This window comes from Melospiza melodia, chromosome 4 (assembly GCF_035770615.1).
Source record: "Melospiza melodia melodia isolate bMelMel2 chromosome 4, bMelMel2.pri, whole genome shotgun sequence".
Taxonomy (NCBI): domain Eukaryota; kingdom Metazoa; phylum Chordata; class Aves; order Passeriformes; family Passerellidae; genus Melospiza; species Melospiza melodia.
The window spans coordinates 54801694-54819833 of NC_086197.1; the positions used below are offsets into that span (position 1 = coordinate 54801694).

Here is an 18140-nt window from a genome sequence, read left to right on the forward strand (position 1 = left end):
CAGAGGATCTTTAAAGGACCTTTCTGAGCAAAATCATATTTGGATATGAACCAATATGAACATTCTGTGATTCTCTTTTCACTCTCATTCATATAATTGCATTAAAGAGATAACTGTCTCCCATTTCAGTGATATTTTGGCCATTTATAGGATTTTAGGAACCTGTTAGGATAGGACTATAGCCTTCAAAATCAAGATGCTTCTGGGTTGATAATGAGCAGGTTAAAGAAATTCTAAGAATATTAATCTACACAAATTTCGTTGCAGTGATGTTACTGGAAAGTCCTTATTTTATGTCCAAGTATATGGATATAAAGATTTGATCAGTATTGAGATGTTGATAATCATTGGCAGGAGATGATCTTGGGGGTCAATTCTTTCAGTTCCTACAGTAGTTAAGTCTCATGCAATGGCTTTTCATGTTTTTATCTTTCCCAAATAAGTTTGGAGTCTGTTGTCCAGTTCTGGTCAAGTGAGGCAGAGAAGCAAGAAACTATAATATAATTATCCATATAATAAACTTCTGTAGCTTCCTAGAGAAGAGACCAAAATTGATTTCTCCACTAACAGAAGGGTTTCAGGACAAGACAAATAATTATCTGTTCTGTTTATGTCTTCTAACAGCTAATCATGTGTGTGTTTTGGGATTAGCTGCAGTATATGCTAGTTTTTGCCCAAACACTGAAAGAGGTGAAAACAATTTATGGGAAGAGCTCTGCATAGAGCTCAATATGCTGTTAGAACCTTGGCATCAAAGGAGAACTGGCTGTGCAGGAAGCTGGGATTAGTGTGGAAAGTAGAGGTGCAGTGATGTGTGACAGAGATTCGTAGGAAATGAGCTTTCAGTTCTGTTGTTCACCCAACAACTTTGTTAAAAGGCAGATTGAAAGATTTCTCTTTCTGCAGTCTGGAAAGGGCATTTGGGGAATTGAAGAAGTGGAGGCTTAGTGGTAGATTATTTATAGGCTGAACAGTGAGGGAAAGTATTGCAGCAGATTGAGGAAAAATTAGGTGGAAAAACGAGTGTTTGCAAAATTTGGTGAATAAAGTTTTCCTTCTGACTCATTATCTTTCCCTGAGTACTTCATTAATGCATAGGGTCAGAACTTGGCTTGGGCTTGAAGTCATGTGTCGTTCTTAAACTGAAGTTTTCAGACCTTGTATTCTTTCTTTTGTTCCTGGCAAAATATGAATGAGCTCTGAGCTTAGTATGACTCCAAAGTGGTGTTGCAATGTAAGTTTGGAATAATAATAGTAATAATAATCCCTAAAATGTGTTGATAGGTGCCTTTGTGTAAGGGATGCAAAAGCTTCTGTAACCTTTTCAGAAACCAAACAAGCTTTTCCTTTGTTGGATGCTTTTAGTAATGGTATTTTTCTCTGAAGAAACTATTTACATTATACTTTTGATTACTATCATTAAAAACCACTGCCAGCTTGGTTTTCACAATTTTGCAGCATAAAATATCTCGCTATTTACTAAGTGTGGAAGGGTAGGACCCCCCAAAAAAACCCTAGTTTTCCTTACGGTGAGTGTTTTGTCCTTGAAAAATGTTTGAATGCTTGACAGTTTAGCACTCCTCAAGGTGAGGTGATCACTCTTGCACAATGGCTTAGGTGAAATTGCTGTGAAGACTGAAAAAAAGTATGTTGGTACAGCCAGAATTAGCTATCATCTTCAATTTTCACAAGTGTTGGACCTCAGCATCTCTGTCCAATTAGAGAAAATAATTTTAAAGTGATCTGAACCATCCATTATCCAGGACTGAGACTGTTTTTAATAGAAAAAATATTGTTTCCCTTGAAATAAACCATATGGTGATTTTAAGAGCACACAATGAAAAGTTAAGACTTTTAATTCTATTTCTTAATTTATAGGGTTCTCTGCTTGCTTTTTATTATTAGAAATTGTGGAACTATGAAACATAGTCCTTGCATACATGTCCCTACCCTGAGTTATGCTTTTAGCCTGATCTCAGGAAAGGCAGGCACTTTTCTGATCCCTTTTAGCTTGAAAAGTTATGCTTGGTGGGATTGTAATCCCGAGCAGTTGGACTGCTGGGGAGCTGGTGAGTAATCTGTAATCTGCCTCCAATTATCTTGCATCTCTTGTTGCATCCCACTTCTGGGGTTGGGAGAGGGAGATCTGGAGAAATCAAACTGATGAGCTGCAGTAGGGTAGAGGGCACATAGGCTTCAGTTCAGTTTGGCAGGAAAATCTGCCTTTTTTCCTTAATATTTGAGGAGTCAAACTTCAACAGCAGTAGAACGGACAGCTGGTGACAAGGCATTCATGCTATGAGAAACTTGTTAATATTTGAGATTTCACTGAGGAGCTGTGTTAGGAGGAGATTAATTGACTTTTCCACTGTCATAGTATCAGCTATGAGGAACTTTCTGGGGAAAAAAAATAAGTCTTCTATTTATTGCCATGGGTGTATAGGCAGTATAGAAAGCCCAGTGGGTGAGGTCCAGTGTTGGGATGATGAGGGTGCAGCCTTCAAAGTAAGATACGACATCAAACTGAAGGACTTTGAGCCCAAACAAAATGCCAGCTCATGAAAGAGGGAGCTTTGCATATGGACTGGGATGAAGTCAGATCCTTTTAAATCTGAGTAAAGAGCTACAGGTCAGACAGACCAGGTCTCCTTTTCAACAGCTGGAGGGTGTGGATGCCTCAGTTCCAGTGGACACTGGAGCATGTCTGTGTACATAATAGTGAAGCCTAATTGCTTGATTCTTATTGATAGGTCATCAAAAAGAATGAGTTCTTACTAGAACCACTATATGGCTTAATATGAATTGAAAAACCTATTCCTCTCCTGTCTCAGCTGAGATACTAGTGCAGGGAATCCATGATTGTAAGCATCTCTCTTAATGTGCATGTATATGTCTGCTCATACTGGATACTGTCCTCATAGGAGCACTGTGAGGCTTCATTAAAGATTTTAAAGTACTTTATGATCCTCAGATGGAAGGAGCTTAGAAATGAACTGTTTGTAATCAGATAAGTTAGTAGCACATAACAAGGCTATAACCTATTAACACTGGCTATTAACAGCCTGTTGGCATCAGAATAATTAATGGTTAGGTTTTTGAAATGCAACTGCCCTCTGAAAAGGAAGGTGCAGGTTTTGGATATGCTGTGTGTATATTTATGCCCTACTCCATTGTTTTCTGAACTACTGTGATGCAGAACAGACAAATAAAACTCAACAAACCTCCCAAATCAAACGAAAACCCAAAACCTTTTTGTTAGCCATCTTAATCAATATGCCAACAAGAATAAGTAAAGAATTGATACCTTTGAAATGGTAGTTTAGTGGAAAAATTTAATTAAAGATACAGTTATTCAAGATTTACCCATACTAGTTTCTCTAAATATTTTTGGTTCACTAATAATTTGCTTACTTTCTGATTAAAAAAGGTTTGTCAATAGAACATTGGCAAGGTGAAATTTTATAGCAGTTATTTCAACTTGGATACGTAGCAACTTGAGTGAGTGCTTGCTTGTGAAAATCATCACAGTATTATCATCTCCTTAAAGTAAAGGCTTCCAGGACTTCAGAATGGAGAGCTGGCAAACCCTAGTGAAGTTAAGAGGATTTCTAGGTCTCAGTAAAACAATTTGGCTTTTGAGAAGAAATAAAATTGTCTGTAGCTTAATGCATACTGTCTTACTCAGTGTGAACATGCATAGAACATGTAGCTGCAGAACTTGATGTATTTTTTTCAGGAGGGGATAGCTGTTTCATAGATGTGAATTTACATTTGCTTTTATGAAACTGTGTGAATGGGATGCCTAGCAGTTGGTTTGGATTTCGTCATTAGGAATTTAGAATGATTGTGGTGTTCTCTTTGGGTTTTGCCACAAATAAGATGTTCCCTGAGTTCTCACCACATTTCCTAAATTGCTATGCTTGGATTAGAGCAGCCACAAAACACTCCAGTCTGCGACATCCAGCAGGGCAATTCTCTGCTCTGGTTTAGGCAGAGCAACCTGAGCAGTTATAGCCAGCTGCTTCTATTTCATTAAGAACCCCAGAATGCATCTGACATTAGCTATTGCCAGAGTTTGTTGAGCCTGCAGAGACAGATGGTCACAGTGCCGGCTGCATTCCTGTTGAAGGAATCCTGTCAGTGGCAGAATCCCCATTTGAGTTTCTGTACCTTATTATGAGGCTTGGAGCAAAACACGTCAGAACCAGAGCCACAGTAGCCTTGCATGGCCTCCTGCAAAGGCCAATGGCTTATGTTCAATAATACATACTAATAATTTTTATTCTCATTCATAAGATGTGCAGCTTCTGCCCCCCCTCAAATTAATTCCTTTGGAGTGCCCTCACATGGATCTCCAAGTTAGTTTCATTCCATGGTATTGTCATGAATGGGTGATTTAGATGCTTAAAGAATTCCTGTCAAAGGTATTGGCAAAAGCACCACTGATAAAACACTGCCTGTGTTTTATCCAAGATGTATTTGGATAAAGCTCTCAGGCACATGGGTGTGATTCTTAGGGTGGCTTGTGCAGGGTCAGGAGTTGGAATTTTTTCCCTCCAGCTCAGAATATTGCTTACTACCTGGATGAAGCATAGCAAGGAAAATCAGATCATAATCAATTTGAAGAAATTCGTGCAGGGACTGGGAACACAAACAAAAAAAAAACAAAAAAAAAAAAGTAAGAGTGCAAAGGGTAAGGGAGACCCATTAAATTACGAGGTTCAGAGTGGACCAGCTTGCCTGACTTAGCCTCACACTTATCAGTGGTTTTATGTCTAAAGGATTTAGCAGCACTTAATCTTTGGCTAATTTTACACAGAATTATCAAGTAGAAGTTAGTGTAAGCACAGCAGCAGTGTAGCTGTAGGTCTGAGATGGCAGTATTCAATACTTCACTTGCTGTAGCGTATTTAAAGCAATTTGCACACACCCAGACACAAAGTCTGTACCAAGGTGTCCATGTTACAGGTTCTCCTGGTGTTCAGGTGTGTTTCTGGCTTTTTTACGTTCTACATCGTTACGGTGCATAACTGTACAGAATTTAAAACTTGTGTATTTTAAGGGTTCGATGCTGAGGGTGCTCCCAAGAGCTTCCCGAGCGAGCTGTCAGCTCCCTCCCCAGGCATGGTTCCATTACAAAGTCAGCTCCAGCATTTCCTACCTGTGCTGGGCTGACTGAGGAGCAGGTCTCCCACAGCAGGATCGTACCAGTGTCACCATATGCTTTTGCTGAGCGGTATTCTTTACTGTTTCTGCACAGTAACATCTGGAAACATCCCGCAGATTTTTTTTTTAATGTTACAAGATGCTGGGCTTCTCTGTTTCAGCCGCTGTTAGAGCAGCTATCTATGGAAATTGTTGGGAAAAGGCTGTGGAGTGTCTGCCTAATGGCTGAGTTGCAGCCTGAGACTTCAAGCCGGCAGAGACCGAGTTTGCTCTGCTGTCCTGCGGGTGTTCCTGTGTCTGGACCTTGATCTCGAGTTTATGCGTGCGTGTGGCGTGGGCAGTCCGCTTACAGCCTGGATTAACTTTGGTCCGAGCATGAACCTCCGGTCCTTGAGTCAGGAGGGCGTTGTGCTTAAAACGGGGGTTCCTGCAGGCGAGCGCTGGGGTCGGTGTTCCCGGTGCACCGCAGAGCAGCGCCTCTGGCTGGAGGGACTTAATATTCACCATCCACCGCTTGTCGGCTCTGCAGCCCTAATATAGAGCTAGCGTAATTGCATGCTGTCTTTTTAGCCGGTTTTAAAGAGAGCAGCTCCATCTGGGCCGCCCTCCGTACTCTCGGGGCTCCCCACTGTACCCCCCTGGCGCGGGGCTCGGCGGGGAGGCCGGCCCGGCGCGGGCAGGGCGCTGTGCCTTTAAGGCGGGGGGCGGGGCGGGCCCTGGCGGTGAGTGACAGCGCGCGCGGGGTCACGTGAGCCGCCCGTATTTGAAGGTCACAAAAAAGCTGCTTCCTTTAGAGAGAGCAAGAGGGAGCGAGAGGGAGGGAGCGAGAGGAGAGAGCGAGGGAGCGCAGCCAAAATGGCCGACGGAGCGTCTGCTGGGTTCTGAACGTTTGAAATAAAAAAAAGAGAGAGCAAAAAAAAAAAAAAAAATTAACAAAAAAGAAAAAAAAACCTAAACAAAAAAAGCAAAAACACAAAACCATTTTTGGATTTTTTTTTTCATTTCCATTTCTACCTTGTATGCCTCAACTCGCTGGATTTAAGCACTGCTGCACTTTATGAGGTTAGTGGTACGTTTATGTTTTATTGTTTTTACCTATCAGTTGATTTCTTTAGGAGCCTGAGCTGACCGTTTCCATCCGTGGCTTGGCAGAGGTGTCTTTTCTAGCACAAAGACTTGCTTCAGATCTTGTCTGCTTGTACGTGTACGGCACTTTTAGTGGATTTTTTGGGTTTTTTAGAAGGAGCTCTCCGTACGAGTGCGGTGTGGATTTGGAAGATATTTGTAATTTAAAACACCTAGGCAAATTACAGAAGATCGTTTGTATTTTTCGAGCTGGCGAAGTACAAGATAGTGCTGAAAATCTTGTTTTATTTAAATAGAGGCTTTTTAAAGCGACATTTCTTCCCCACAGCACCCGGAGCTCTTAAATCTGCTGCAAAAATTTGCATGTATAAAACCGAGCTGGCATTCTTTCTGCTGCTGGGTCGGAGCGGGGCCGGCCGGGGCCGTGCCTTCCGCGGGCGCAGGGGCGGACGGCGGCTCCGGCGCGGGGAGCGCTGCGGGGCCGGGGCTCGGCCGGGCCCGGCGCTGCCGCCGCGGGGCTCCGCGCGGGCTCGGCCGGGCTGGCGGCGCGTCCGCCGTGCGCCAGGTACTCAGGAATGTGCGGGATGCTGCCACGGCCGGGCTGCCGTGTCCTACGGGAAGCAAGCGTTCATCTCCACCTTAGCGCAGCCCTTTGCCTACACTTACTTTCTCGCTTTCCTCCCCCCGCCCCCCCCCCCCCCCCCCCAGCCTTCTGTGTTGCTAAAAATTTAAATCGAGTTATTTTTGCAACTCCCTCCAGAACCAAGCAGAAAATTAAAGGGAAATAGCTGGAGCTTGCTTTTTGAGAACAGGCCCCTCCTCCTGCATTGTAAGAGTGTGATGTAATGCTCCTTTCTGTGGGGTTAAATGAAAAAATTTCTGTGGTGGTGTACATTATATTTCACCCCTTCCTCACAGGCATTGCTTTGTGATATTTTTTTGTAGCTGAACATGTAAGCAGCAGATAATTCTGCAAATAATCGTGTGAACGTACTCCACATTGCAGTGTATTCGTGTACTGATTGTGGTTAGCAGATCAACTTTGTAAACCTACAAGATGGCTCGTATTTTATATTTCTTTGTGGCCTTACATGCATACAGTTAAACACAAATGGAGGAGACAGGTTTCAATAAGCATATTGAAAATGCATCTGATTGTTGTCATTATAGTCTTGTATATCTTGGGACTTTTTTTTTCTGCATTGGCTAGCAAATACTCAGAATTATTCTGCAGTGTGTTGTTTCTCCTGGAAATTAGGAGGTGGTATCTTTGGAGTTTTATTTTTTTTAATTTTAGATTAGAGAAAGCTAATAAAAGAGAACTCTACTCAAATTTTACATACTGTTTCTTGCTGGTAATTTCGATCCTTAAGCATTTAATAGTTAATACATGTGTTACTTCAGTTAATACATGAAGTAACACATGCCCTTTGCTTAGGGTTAATGAATTTACTAGATTCCACTCTCACGTTACTGACAGGTATCTGAGGAAATGCTCTAAAAACGTGCAGTGTCTTTGACATGATGTACCCTGATGGCTTTTGTTATTCAAAATCTTCTTGGGCTCAGTGGAGATCTGGATGTAGCTAAAATATGTTGAATCTACCTGTTGATGGACAAACAACAATTAGACATTAGAACTGTGTTCAAATGCAGTCTAAAGTAGAAGTATTCTCAGATTTGGAGCTTACTGGAGAGAAACATCAGTTACTGCAATTTATTTGATAATTGCTGTAGAATGGGATGGCTGAACTGAAGAAGTAAAGAAAACCTAAGTTGTGTCCTGAGGTGGCAGTATTGTAGGATGTAGTCTTCTCAGAATCTGCACTTCAGAACAGTACTTGCCTTTTCTGTGTATTTTTTGCCTTCATGCCTTACTGCCTGCGTTGCACGCTTGCAGAATGTGTAGATGTTTGCACGTATAGCTTGATGGTTCAGGTGGTGGAATACAGGGTGGTTCCCAATAACTGCTGCTGCTCCTGGCTACAGAAGCTGTTGTGGGTCACACAAAAGGGAGCTATGGAGAATAATAGAAATCATTCCAATAAGGAGGCTGTCAAACATTTGAGACTGTAATTGTGAATAGGAAGGACCAATTAAAGTAATTCCTGTTACAAATATGCTTTTGACCCCTCAGATCTCACTGCGGGCTGTGCTGCGTGCTGTGCAGTCTGTGCAGCCGTAGGATTTTAAGTGTGAATCTGGGCAATTCACAACGCTGTTTGTATTCGGTGCATTCCTGCAGTACAGCGGGAACAAAACGCTTACATTTGAGAGACCTGACTTGAGTTGCAATTTCTAGATCAGTTTGAAGCTTACAGAGGCATGGGGGCAGGGGAAGTTTTTTTGCTTCGTTCAGTTTGCAGTGACGATGCTGAGTGCAGAAGCTTTATTAAATTTTTCTGTTTGCATTTGCATGTCAGTTATTGTTGGTATCTACAGGAATCACTCCCTTTCCAAAGCAGACTGTTTTAGTAGGTTGAAAGCTGCAGTGAAGTCTGTAGTCAGCAGAACCCCTGGAGATTTTTGCACTACATCTAAGAGATTCTTGAGAAATAATTGACAAGAAAAGCCTTATTACCATTGAGCTTCAATATACAGGAGTCTGCAGTTCTAATGGGAAAAAATTCAGGGAAAACAAGTGACTGAAAGATCAGTATGCTTAGTTTCAGTTGCTTTTCTTTGAGCCTCTCTCTCTCCTGCTGAGAAGGAAGAAAAAGAAACTTTGTTAGATCGTGCAGTCTTTGCCAGCTGATTTCAGCTGAACTTAACCTTTTTAAGATTTTTGTTTCTTACTTATTAATAGGTGGCTTGGTAGAGGAGAAAGTGTCAAATCTATGAGGAAAAATCCATAGAAATACAGTATTTCTGGAAGAGAATTTTTGTCCACAAGTTTCCAGGTACCCCTTTAGAAACTTGTCTTGCATCTTGGAACAGAGTTCTTTAATTCTGGTCATTATGGATCTACATTCCTTTTGGACCAGGGTGGAAGGTGAGACCTTTAACTTACAGTTTATTTTGAACAATATTTTTTGGAAGCTGCACCCTTGGTACTCTCTTCAGCTGGTAGTAGTTCATCACGGAAAAGTTTCAGTGATTTTTGCTTTAATTGATGAGGAAACCATCTACTGCCTTTCTAAGAGCTGTTTCACTTTGTTAGGTGTTGATTTCCTCTTTAAACAGCTCAAAATTTGAGGCAAGAAAATAAGATACATAGGATGTTTAGCTCCAAGGACCTGTATTTCATGTCCTGTCGAGGGAAGCAGATGTGAGTATCAGGGTTCTAGTTTTGTTACCTTTGATTTCAAGTAGCTAACTTTAAATATCGGGCTAACATTATTGCTCCGGAATTAATGATGTAAAATTCAGGTCAGATTAATACAAATGTATAGGAGAAATACAGATGTATTCCTTCTGAAATCTTTAGTTGCTAATGTAATGCTAGCATTAGCAGTCTTACATGGTATGATTGCACGTGCCATTTTTCAAATACTGGCCAAACAAGTTGCTTGAAGTTGGGTGTCAAGGTAACAGGTTTTGGCCATTTCAGCATGGAAGGCAAATATGGAGCTATCGTGGAGATAAGTACTATATATTGAGAATATTTATGTTTTGTTGTTGTGATGGTGCCATAATTGCTCTTTAGAAGACAGGAGGAACGGTGCCTTTTTGTATTTGTGGTGCTTTTCTGTATTGGTGGTGAATTCCAATCCACAGCTGTACGTTCAGCACTTGTCACTGCTTCAGTTCTCCTTTACACATAGACTTCCTACTAAAGAACACAACAGGGGGAGTTTGTGTTTTGCTTTTGTTTGGTTGGGCTTTTGTTTTGTTTTGGTGGGTTTGGGTTTGGTTTTTTTTTTGCTGAGACAGAACATATATTCTGGGAGCAGCATAATGTATGGAAACCTTGTTTTTTTGGTTTGTTTTTTTTTTGTGCCATCAACAGACTTCTGAAGGGAATTCCTAAGATTAATGGATATTGTCATTTTAAAGGCTGTTTTCCTGTCTGTGTACAGTATGCTGGCATTATAGTTTAGGGATGAAATGCCCTGCTGTTACTACAAGTGTATATTTTCTAATAATTTCTGGGAAGTTGTATCTTAAGAACTGGTTCATGTGATATTTGGGTGTTATAACCTGAGTAAATTGAAGGACTTCTCATTTAAAATATTGTACTTTAAAGACTACTTTTAATTAGTCTGTTTAGTCACGTGGGAAAACATAACACAAGATACAACCCTTGGAGTTTTTTCAGATACCTAAGAGAAGATAGATTAATAAAACACGAGATGTACTTTAAAGGCAGAACAAACCCAAATGTGTTAAACACCATGGAAAAATGTGTGCTAATACATCTGGAGATAGTGAGGGCAGTTCTGTTAAAAAACCATAGTTAGTAAGAGTGAAAGTTGACTACTGCTCCTTACAGTGCTATCATTTGTGTCTGAACTCAGTTAAATGGATGTTTGTATATTTTAGGCAGAGAAAATCATCTAAAAATACCTTGACACTGATAGATGGAAAAATGCTTAAAAGTATAAAACATGTTTATATTGATAAAAACGTGTGTTAAATTGAGACTTTTAGAAATGAAATGTGACCTTGGAATTTACTCCAGCAGAACTGAAACAAGGCATCAAGATACAATTGTGTTTGATTTCATGCCAGCAGGGGAGTTCTTCTCTTAGGATGGGATGTGTGAGGCCACATTTTAGCAGTGGGGGAGATCAACAAATTTTGAGGTGGCTTCAGTAAGAGCAGCAAGAAATAATACAGGGAGGTAGTCCAGCGAAAAAACGCTTCAGCTTTTTAATGCTTATTTTTATAGCTACATTCTCTGCAAACAAAGAAGTAGTTGTCTAATTTGTGTCAGAAGAGCTTCATTTTGATGTAGAGCTCCATCATAGTTGGGTGTGCTTTGAACAGCGTAGTTACTTCAGCAACTAAAAAGCAGAAAGACATGAATTTTTTAAATCAAGGTGACCATTCTTTTTTAGTTCCTTAAAACTACATTAAACCCCACTGTGCATGTTAAAATTATAAGGGAAGCATGCTCAACTTTCCCAGTGTGCTTAGCAGATGGAGCGTTAAGGCTTCCTGAAATACAGGTCTGAGTATGGCAGCTGAATTGATTTGAACGAAAGCAGAATATTGCCTTAATTTCTGAAGCAGAGAAGAAGTATTTCTTTAAAAAATAAAACAGCAGGAAAATTACTTCTGGTATTCTCAGTAGGGTTCTTTTCCCCTTATTAAGCACAGCATTTGCTGAATAACATTGTCATAAATCTGCTGTCCACTTGTAATCTCAGTGGGTGTTGGGCACAGCCTCTGTGTACATAGGAAAATGGCAAAACTTAAGCTGCAGTGGAACTGCTGGAATTGGGGTTTTTAAAATAGCTTTTGTAGATTCTGAGTTTTTTGACCTAGTTGACCTATATGAAAATAGGGAAGGTTAAATGTATAATCTGTTAATGCCACTTAACCATTAATTAGAGTAGAGCTTAATTGTCCCATTTTTCATGTGCTCTGTGGCAAATGTACACGAATGTGTTGTCATTCTGGTTCATTGTATGTTTGTGAACTTGGTTGTGCCTGAGCTATCCAGTTTTCCAGGATGCAGGGTCCTGGGTCACTTAAACCTTCCTTAAAATAAGTCTTCAGTATTTTCTTCCACTTTTTCTCCCCTGGTTTGAATTTTAGTATTGTTAGTAGAAGACATTGCAACTTAATATTAGGGTGTTAATGTAGCAGCGTTCACGCTCTTGTTGCAGCTTCTGTATTAGTATTTATATTTTTAATTGTATATAATTTTGTTTAAGCAATCATGCCAGATTCAGGGTCTGATTTGAAACACATTAATTCTGTGTTGGTACTCTAGATATACTTGACTACAAAACAGCTTTCTTTGGCAAGAGGTTGGCTAGCACTGGAACTTCATCAACTAAAGTGAAACTGAAATATTCTGGTAAATCACTTAGCCCGCGAAATACACAGCATGCTTGTGCTCAGCCTTTTGCTGAGGGTTCACAGGGAGGATGATTTGATCACAACATGCAAGTGAATTTTGGTATTATAGTGCTTGGAAATCCTAATCTGGTAGCTCTTGCTGGATTTTTTCCAGACTATTCTGCTTCTTACTTGGAGAGAATTTGAGGAAAATAAAAGTGAAAATGACTACCTTCTATATGCAGGGGAAGAGAGGGCAGAGGGTACCAAAACTTAGCCTGTGTTTTTTTCCTAGCTTATTCCTATGTACACTGAACACCAGTTGTCCTGTCAAGTAGAAAATAGTAGATTGTTTCATTCCCATGTGAATTTTTAAAAATTACTTCTATATCCTAGTTAAGACTATATAAATAAACTTTTCCTATTTTGTTAATTTGACTTGGGTACTATTAGTGTTATTACCTCACTGTTTTAGTCAAGGGGTCTTCTATGATAAATATTAGAAAAATACAAAATAATGCACATAAAAATGGTTAAAAATATGGCACATGGAAATAGAGGATGTCCTGTTGAGGTTATATATATATATATATGTAATTTTATATCTAGCTCTGTTTTTCTTTGTGGGTGTCATTACAAGTTCATGGGCACTGGTGGGAATCTAAATGTGGGCTATGTTCAAATTGCCTCTAAAATGCTTGGTTAACCTGAAGTAAAACCCCAAAAGCTTTTTTCAGCCTAGTATAAAATGAGATTCCAGCTGGTGCTAGAGAAGTCAGTTGTAGCAATATTGATGGGAATTTAAAATTAAATAGCCTTAGTTACAGAGTCCAGATTTCTGTTCTTTTGCAGGTAATGTTCACATTATCTGCTTGATACATATCAACCAGACCAAGCAATGCTGAGAGAGGGAAGATAGATATGGGAGAATCCTAAGCCTTACATGCAGATAATTTTTCAGCTGTTGAAACCAGTTTAGTCTTCTTGTGCAAAAGTGATCTAAATTTGCATTTAACCACCTCATCTTACATGGTAGCTGTTCTGGAATGGTGACTTCTCGTTAAGTCCTTGAGTGACTGTTTTTATCATGAAATAACACATTATTCTGCGTCCAATTAACTCTGCTATGTTATATATTAGGGGATAGTTTTGCTCTACATTTGCCAGTTGCTATAAATAAAATATATATCCTGACATAAAAAACTGTAGGAAGTGTGGTTTTACCAGATTTTAGGTATAACAAGATGCAAAAGGCAAAAGCAGACAAAAGCTCAACTTTGAGAGTCTAAAATTTACTTTTGCAGCTTAGTGTACCCTAAAGCTTCAGATGCAGAGTTCTTTAAGCTAGCTTGCTCTAGTTGGGCCATTGAAAACCAAAGAAGTTAAATTTTGGAAATTCAGCCTGTCTTGATAAAGTTTTGGGGACAAGTTTGTTTCTCAGATGTGGATTTAAAGGTGACTGTTTTAAAGATGATGAGCTGTATTTGCGTGTTTCACACTCAGAAAAGGGTGTAACGTTTTGGTTCAGTCCAGGTGATGTGAAGTGAAACTCTCCTACCATGGACTTGCCAAGTATAGGGTCAGCTTAAATTTATGTAACTTCTCTTGATCTTTTTCTTGAAAAAACTTACCTTTTAAATGATGCTTCAGCTAGTGTTAGACAACTTGGTTAAGCTTAAATGCTTCTTCTCCTTTGCATTCTTAGGCCATTCTTCTATTGTTTAGGAAATGTTCTAAATTTTAGTTGCTGTGATCATTTTAGCTTGAGCATTGCTTACTCTGTTTCATACTGAGCTGTTAAAAACAGGCTTCATCACTGGATCAGTGCATTAAAAAGAACAAGGTTGCAGATACCTCTTCATTGTAAGTTGAATTATAGCATGTAACTCAATTTCATTTTTTCATGTTATGTCTTAAGAAACTTTGAAATAATTGTCTATTTTCCAGCTTACTGCGTATTTTTCTATTTGCTTGTGTCTGACAGGGGTGTGTGTATGCATATGTGTAATAAGGGCATGTTGGCAGTTACTACAGTTAAAAACCACCAGGTATCAACTGACAGGTAGAGACTTCTTGGCAGGGCATTGGTGTTCAGTACACAATAAAAATGGCTCTCAAAGTCAGTTCGAGTTTTGTGTTTGGGAAAAGCCTGCACAAGCGAAGCAATTGCCTATCTGTAAGGTAAGTGTACAGACATTAGAGGAGCAGCAGAGAAATCCAGAGGCCACACAGAAAGGCAGAGGCAGAGCCAGACTTGAACTCAGAAGTTCCTGGCTTGTGGCCTGGGGCTGAAGCCAGTCATACACAGCTGTATTGAATTGTGAATAGAATGGTGCTTTTTTTTTTTTCTCCTTCGTGGATTTAAGGGAACAAAGCTGATTTAACCGAAATCATAATGTGGGTAAAGAGATGGAATTGTGTAATCTGCCTTTCTCAAAATTCAAGAGCTGAAACTTTAGTGTTAAAAGTTGGTTCAGCACTTGTGGGTTTCCACTTGCCAAGGAGCGTGATTAACATAGCTGGGTCACAAATTGTGACAAATCCTAGTGCAGTGCCTTGAGGTCAGACTAAGGGGTTTTTCTGAGTGTAGAGGAATTCAGGCTTAAAAGCTACTGCTCTGCATGCTACCTTGAGAAATACTAATGACATAAAGAAAATGCCCTGAAATTTGATTTTCTTTGATGTTTTAAAATAGAAGTGAAAACCTAGTTCAGAGACGGTCTGCCTGAAGTTGACTGTTTATTAAACTGAAATTCACATTCTGTATTTAATACTGTGGGGTTTTTAATGAGGCTTTAAACATTGTTATCTTTCAGTGCAGTATGAAAGAAGTGAGAACCTTCTGAAGGTTTGCTGCCTGGTATTTTCTTCCTTCCTGAAGTAAAAGCTTGGAGTAGCTTCTATTGAATGTATGGGCAGCTCTGGTTATTTCAGGAGCTCCCTTTAGGAAGAAGGCTTTGATCTAAAATATTATTATAGAATCAACATCATCATTATGAATTCTTTTTCTTTGCTATTAAAAGTCTTGACAGGGATTTTAAAGTCCATTTCACAGTAAAAGGGACTTCTTTTCCAGGCAAAATGTCATTAATAGCAAGCTCTAATAGCAAAGTAGAATTTTTCTTTTTACGTGGGGTACTTTTATTAATCTATGTGCTATGTTTTGCTAACTGAGGCTTTATGCATATGTAGTAAGGTTATTTTCCTAAATTAGGAATGTGGAACTCAGCCAGAGAATACAAGCAATACAAAAAAATACCCCAGAACCAAACAAAAGACTGAGGTGGTTTTTGTTTGCTTACCAGGAAGTAAGTTTAATTTTGTTTGTTGAAAGTAACAAAAACGCTAAATAGTTCTAAAAAGAAGTCCAAGTCAAAAGCTTAACAGTAGAAGTCCATCAAAACAGTCCATCAAAAGCTTAATAGTGGAATATCTCACTCCTGAGGAGTTGAAGCACTCATGTCTCTGGGTGTATGCAATGTGACTGTGCCTCATTCTTTGGAAAGAATTGACTCTGAGTGGTGTGCAATTTGAGGATGCATCTAAAAATTTCATTGATAGTTAATGAAAATCAGAATAATTAATTTGAGTATTACAGTGGTCTGCTTGTTTACTCACCCTCTTTTTTTATGCACTGTCGTGGTTTAAACCCAATGAGCAGCCGAGTGCCACACAACCACTTGCTCCAAACCAAGCCCTGTGGAAAACCCTTTGAGTTTCCTTTTTGGTTTCAGCTGTTTGAGTGTTTACAAGTCCCACTTGCCTTCGGCTGTGGCTTCAGAAGACATTTAAACTGGGTTTGTCAGGTTTGTTGCATAAGCCTGGACCACTTCAGAGGTAGATTTTGTTGTGGCAGGTCTTGCTCTATTCACCTATTACAGCTGGTAATATACTGTAAGTAAACTGTATAGTTCTTCCCAACGGGTCTTCCAGAAATACTGTAGCCATCTAGTGATGAGTTGCTGAGTTTGGGGTTGCTGCCCAGTCATCACCAGTAACAGTGTTATGGGCTAGATTCTGCAGTGGTGAGTGGGAGACCCAGATGAGCTTGTTTCATTCTGAGCTGTGTTGCCCCTTAATTTAAGTAGCATAGCTTCAGTGGCTGAATAAAGTTTCCCCCACTCTCTTGTTAAAAGATGTTAGTTAAGTGGAAGCATATAAAGGGCTGGTTTGACTAAAAATGTTTCCGGTGAAGCCAAATGTATTTTTTTCTCTTTTATACTCTTTAGAAAGGGCATAAGAAAAAGTTGGGTGACTCTTACTTGGTGCACTTCCCTATTTAGGTCAGTCAAGTGTAGGTCACAGTTACTGATAACCATAAGTCCAGTTGGCACCTCCAGCTTAGCAGATAGATTTGATTAAGGCTGAAGGTCTGGTCTTTCACCTAAAATTTGGAATTTTAAATGCTTACATAAGTGACTGAGTTCTGTATTGCTTCTACTATAAGGTCATGCTAATTTTCTGCTAGGTAGCATTAACCATTTATCCAAAACAGTGGCTGCGCAGAAAGACAGATGCTCCGGTGGTGCGCATGGAAGCATCAATAAGCTGACAAATTAGATTTGAGGTTCTAGTGTTTAAAGGGCTTTTCTTTCAGCAGGAAATAGTCTCCCACATCAGCTTACGTATTTTGACCTTCAACTTTATATAGCAGCAAAGAGTTGACCTGCCTTTATGCAGAGCCACCTTTCTTAAAGAGGATCGAGAGAAGGTTTAAGTGACTAGATTAGAAGTGCAGTGTTTTGTGGAACAGTGAATATCTGACATCTGTGTCATGATCATACACTGCTTTTGTCTAGTGCCTAAAAAAAGGAAACTGCTGTGTTGCACACTAGTGACATTTAGATAGGAAGGGGTAGTTGTTAATTAAAGATAGGAGTCTTCAGGTCTTCTGTCAGCAGAGATCAGAATTATATTCATCACTGGAAAGATGCCGAACTTAGGTGGATCTGTGTGCTGAATGCTTTTCTGATTCAGCTGTTTCTGTTAGGACTGATGCTGAAAAAGGGTGCGCACTTCTAACCACTCAGAAGTAAAGAATTTCTGTTACTCTTTGAAGATTATAGTCTGTGAGTTTTATGCATATATTTCTTTGACATCACTGAACATGAGAAATGTCTGGTTTTGATTAAAAATAATCTTGTGTAATGCAGCAAGGCAAAAAGTAGCCTAAAAGTAGCAAACACTACTTGGATGGCGAATTTAACAGGACAAATCAGCTTAATCTTGGTACTTCAAAAATATGTTAAATGCTAAAATTTCATTTATATCGCTATAATTTTTACCTCACTTTTTCTCTTGTAACTTAACATTTTTATTTTCTGTGTACTGTTGTGGTCATGTTCTTCTGTAATCTCTGAGGTGGCAGTTCAATAGTTTCCTCATTCTGGATTCTTTTCTGGATTACGTCTTACTTTAGAATTTCCCACTTCTGTAACAGAAAAAGAGAGTGGCCATGCCTGGATGATTATCCATAGCCATGTTGTACATGGTCTGCAAGTTCCTGTCATCTTAGAATTTTTGTATGTTGAAGAAATTTTCTGACAAGAATTTCCACGTTGTGAAGGAATGCAGCCTTTCTGGAATAGAGATATTCTAGAGCTGGCTTGGTTTACAAGAGAAATGTCTTCTTTAATAGTAATGTGTAGTTAGTTATAAAATGTTTCCATCTTTTTGAGTGTGAATGGACACTTGTAAGCAAGATGTGTATTCAGTCCTTATTGATTATTTAATATTTTGAAAAATTTCTTAAGTTGTCTTAAACTACTGTATTCAAAAGCAGGAGATACTTACATGGGCTTTAAGTTAGGAATGGATCTGGTACTTTATCTGTGAATGACTTAAGCAGCAGCAAGTGAAATTCATCACTTAAGCTGTAAATTATAATTCCTGGAAAGAGACAAGGAATGAGATTTCAGAAATCTTGCCTACTGCACTCA

General features: G+C 39.5%; 1 protein-coding gene across 6 annotated transcripts in view; it reads left to right on the forward strand.

The window, feature by feature from the left end:
• Positions 1-18140, forward strand: part of TNRC6B (trinucleotide repeat containing adaptor 6B) — a 132275-nt gene that overhangs the window by 44869 nt on the left and 69266 nt on the right. The window contains exon 1 of one of the 6 annotated variants that reach the window (XM_063154587.1): positions 5959-6228. The exons of the other annotated variants lie outside the window; for them this stretch is intronic. Coding sequence (XP_063010657.1) covers positions 6224-6228 — 5 coding nt within the window. The 5' untranslated portion in view covers positions 5959-6223. Of the gene's footprint in view, positions 1-5958; positions 6229-18140 lie in introns of those variants that run through there. 6 annotated transcript variants of the gene reach the window in all.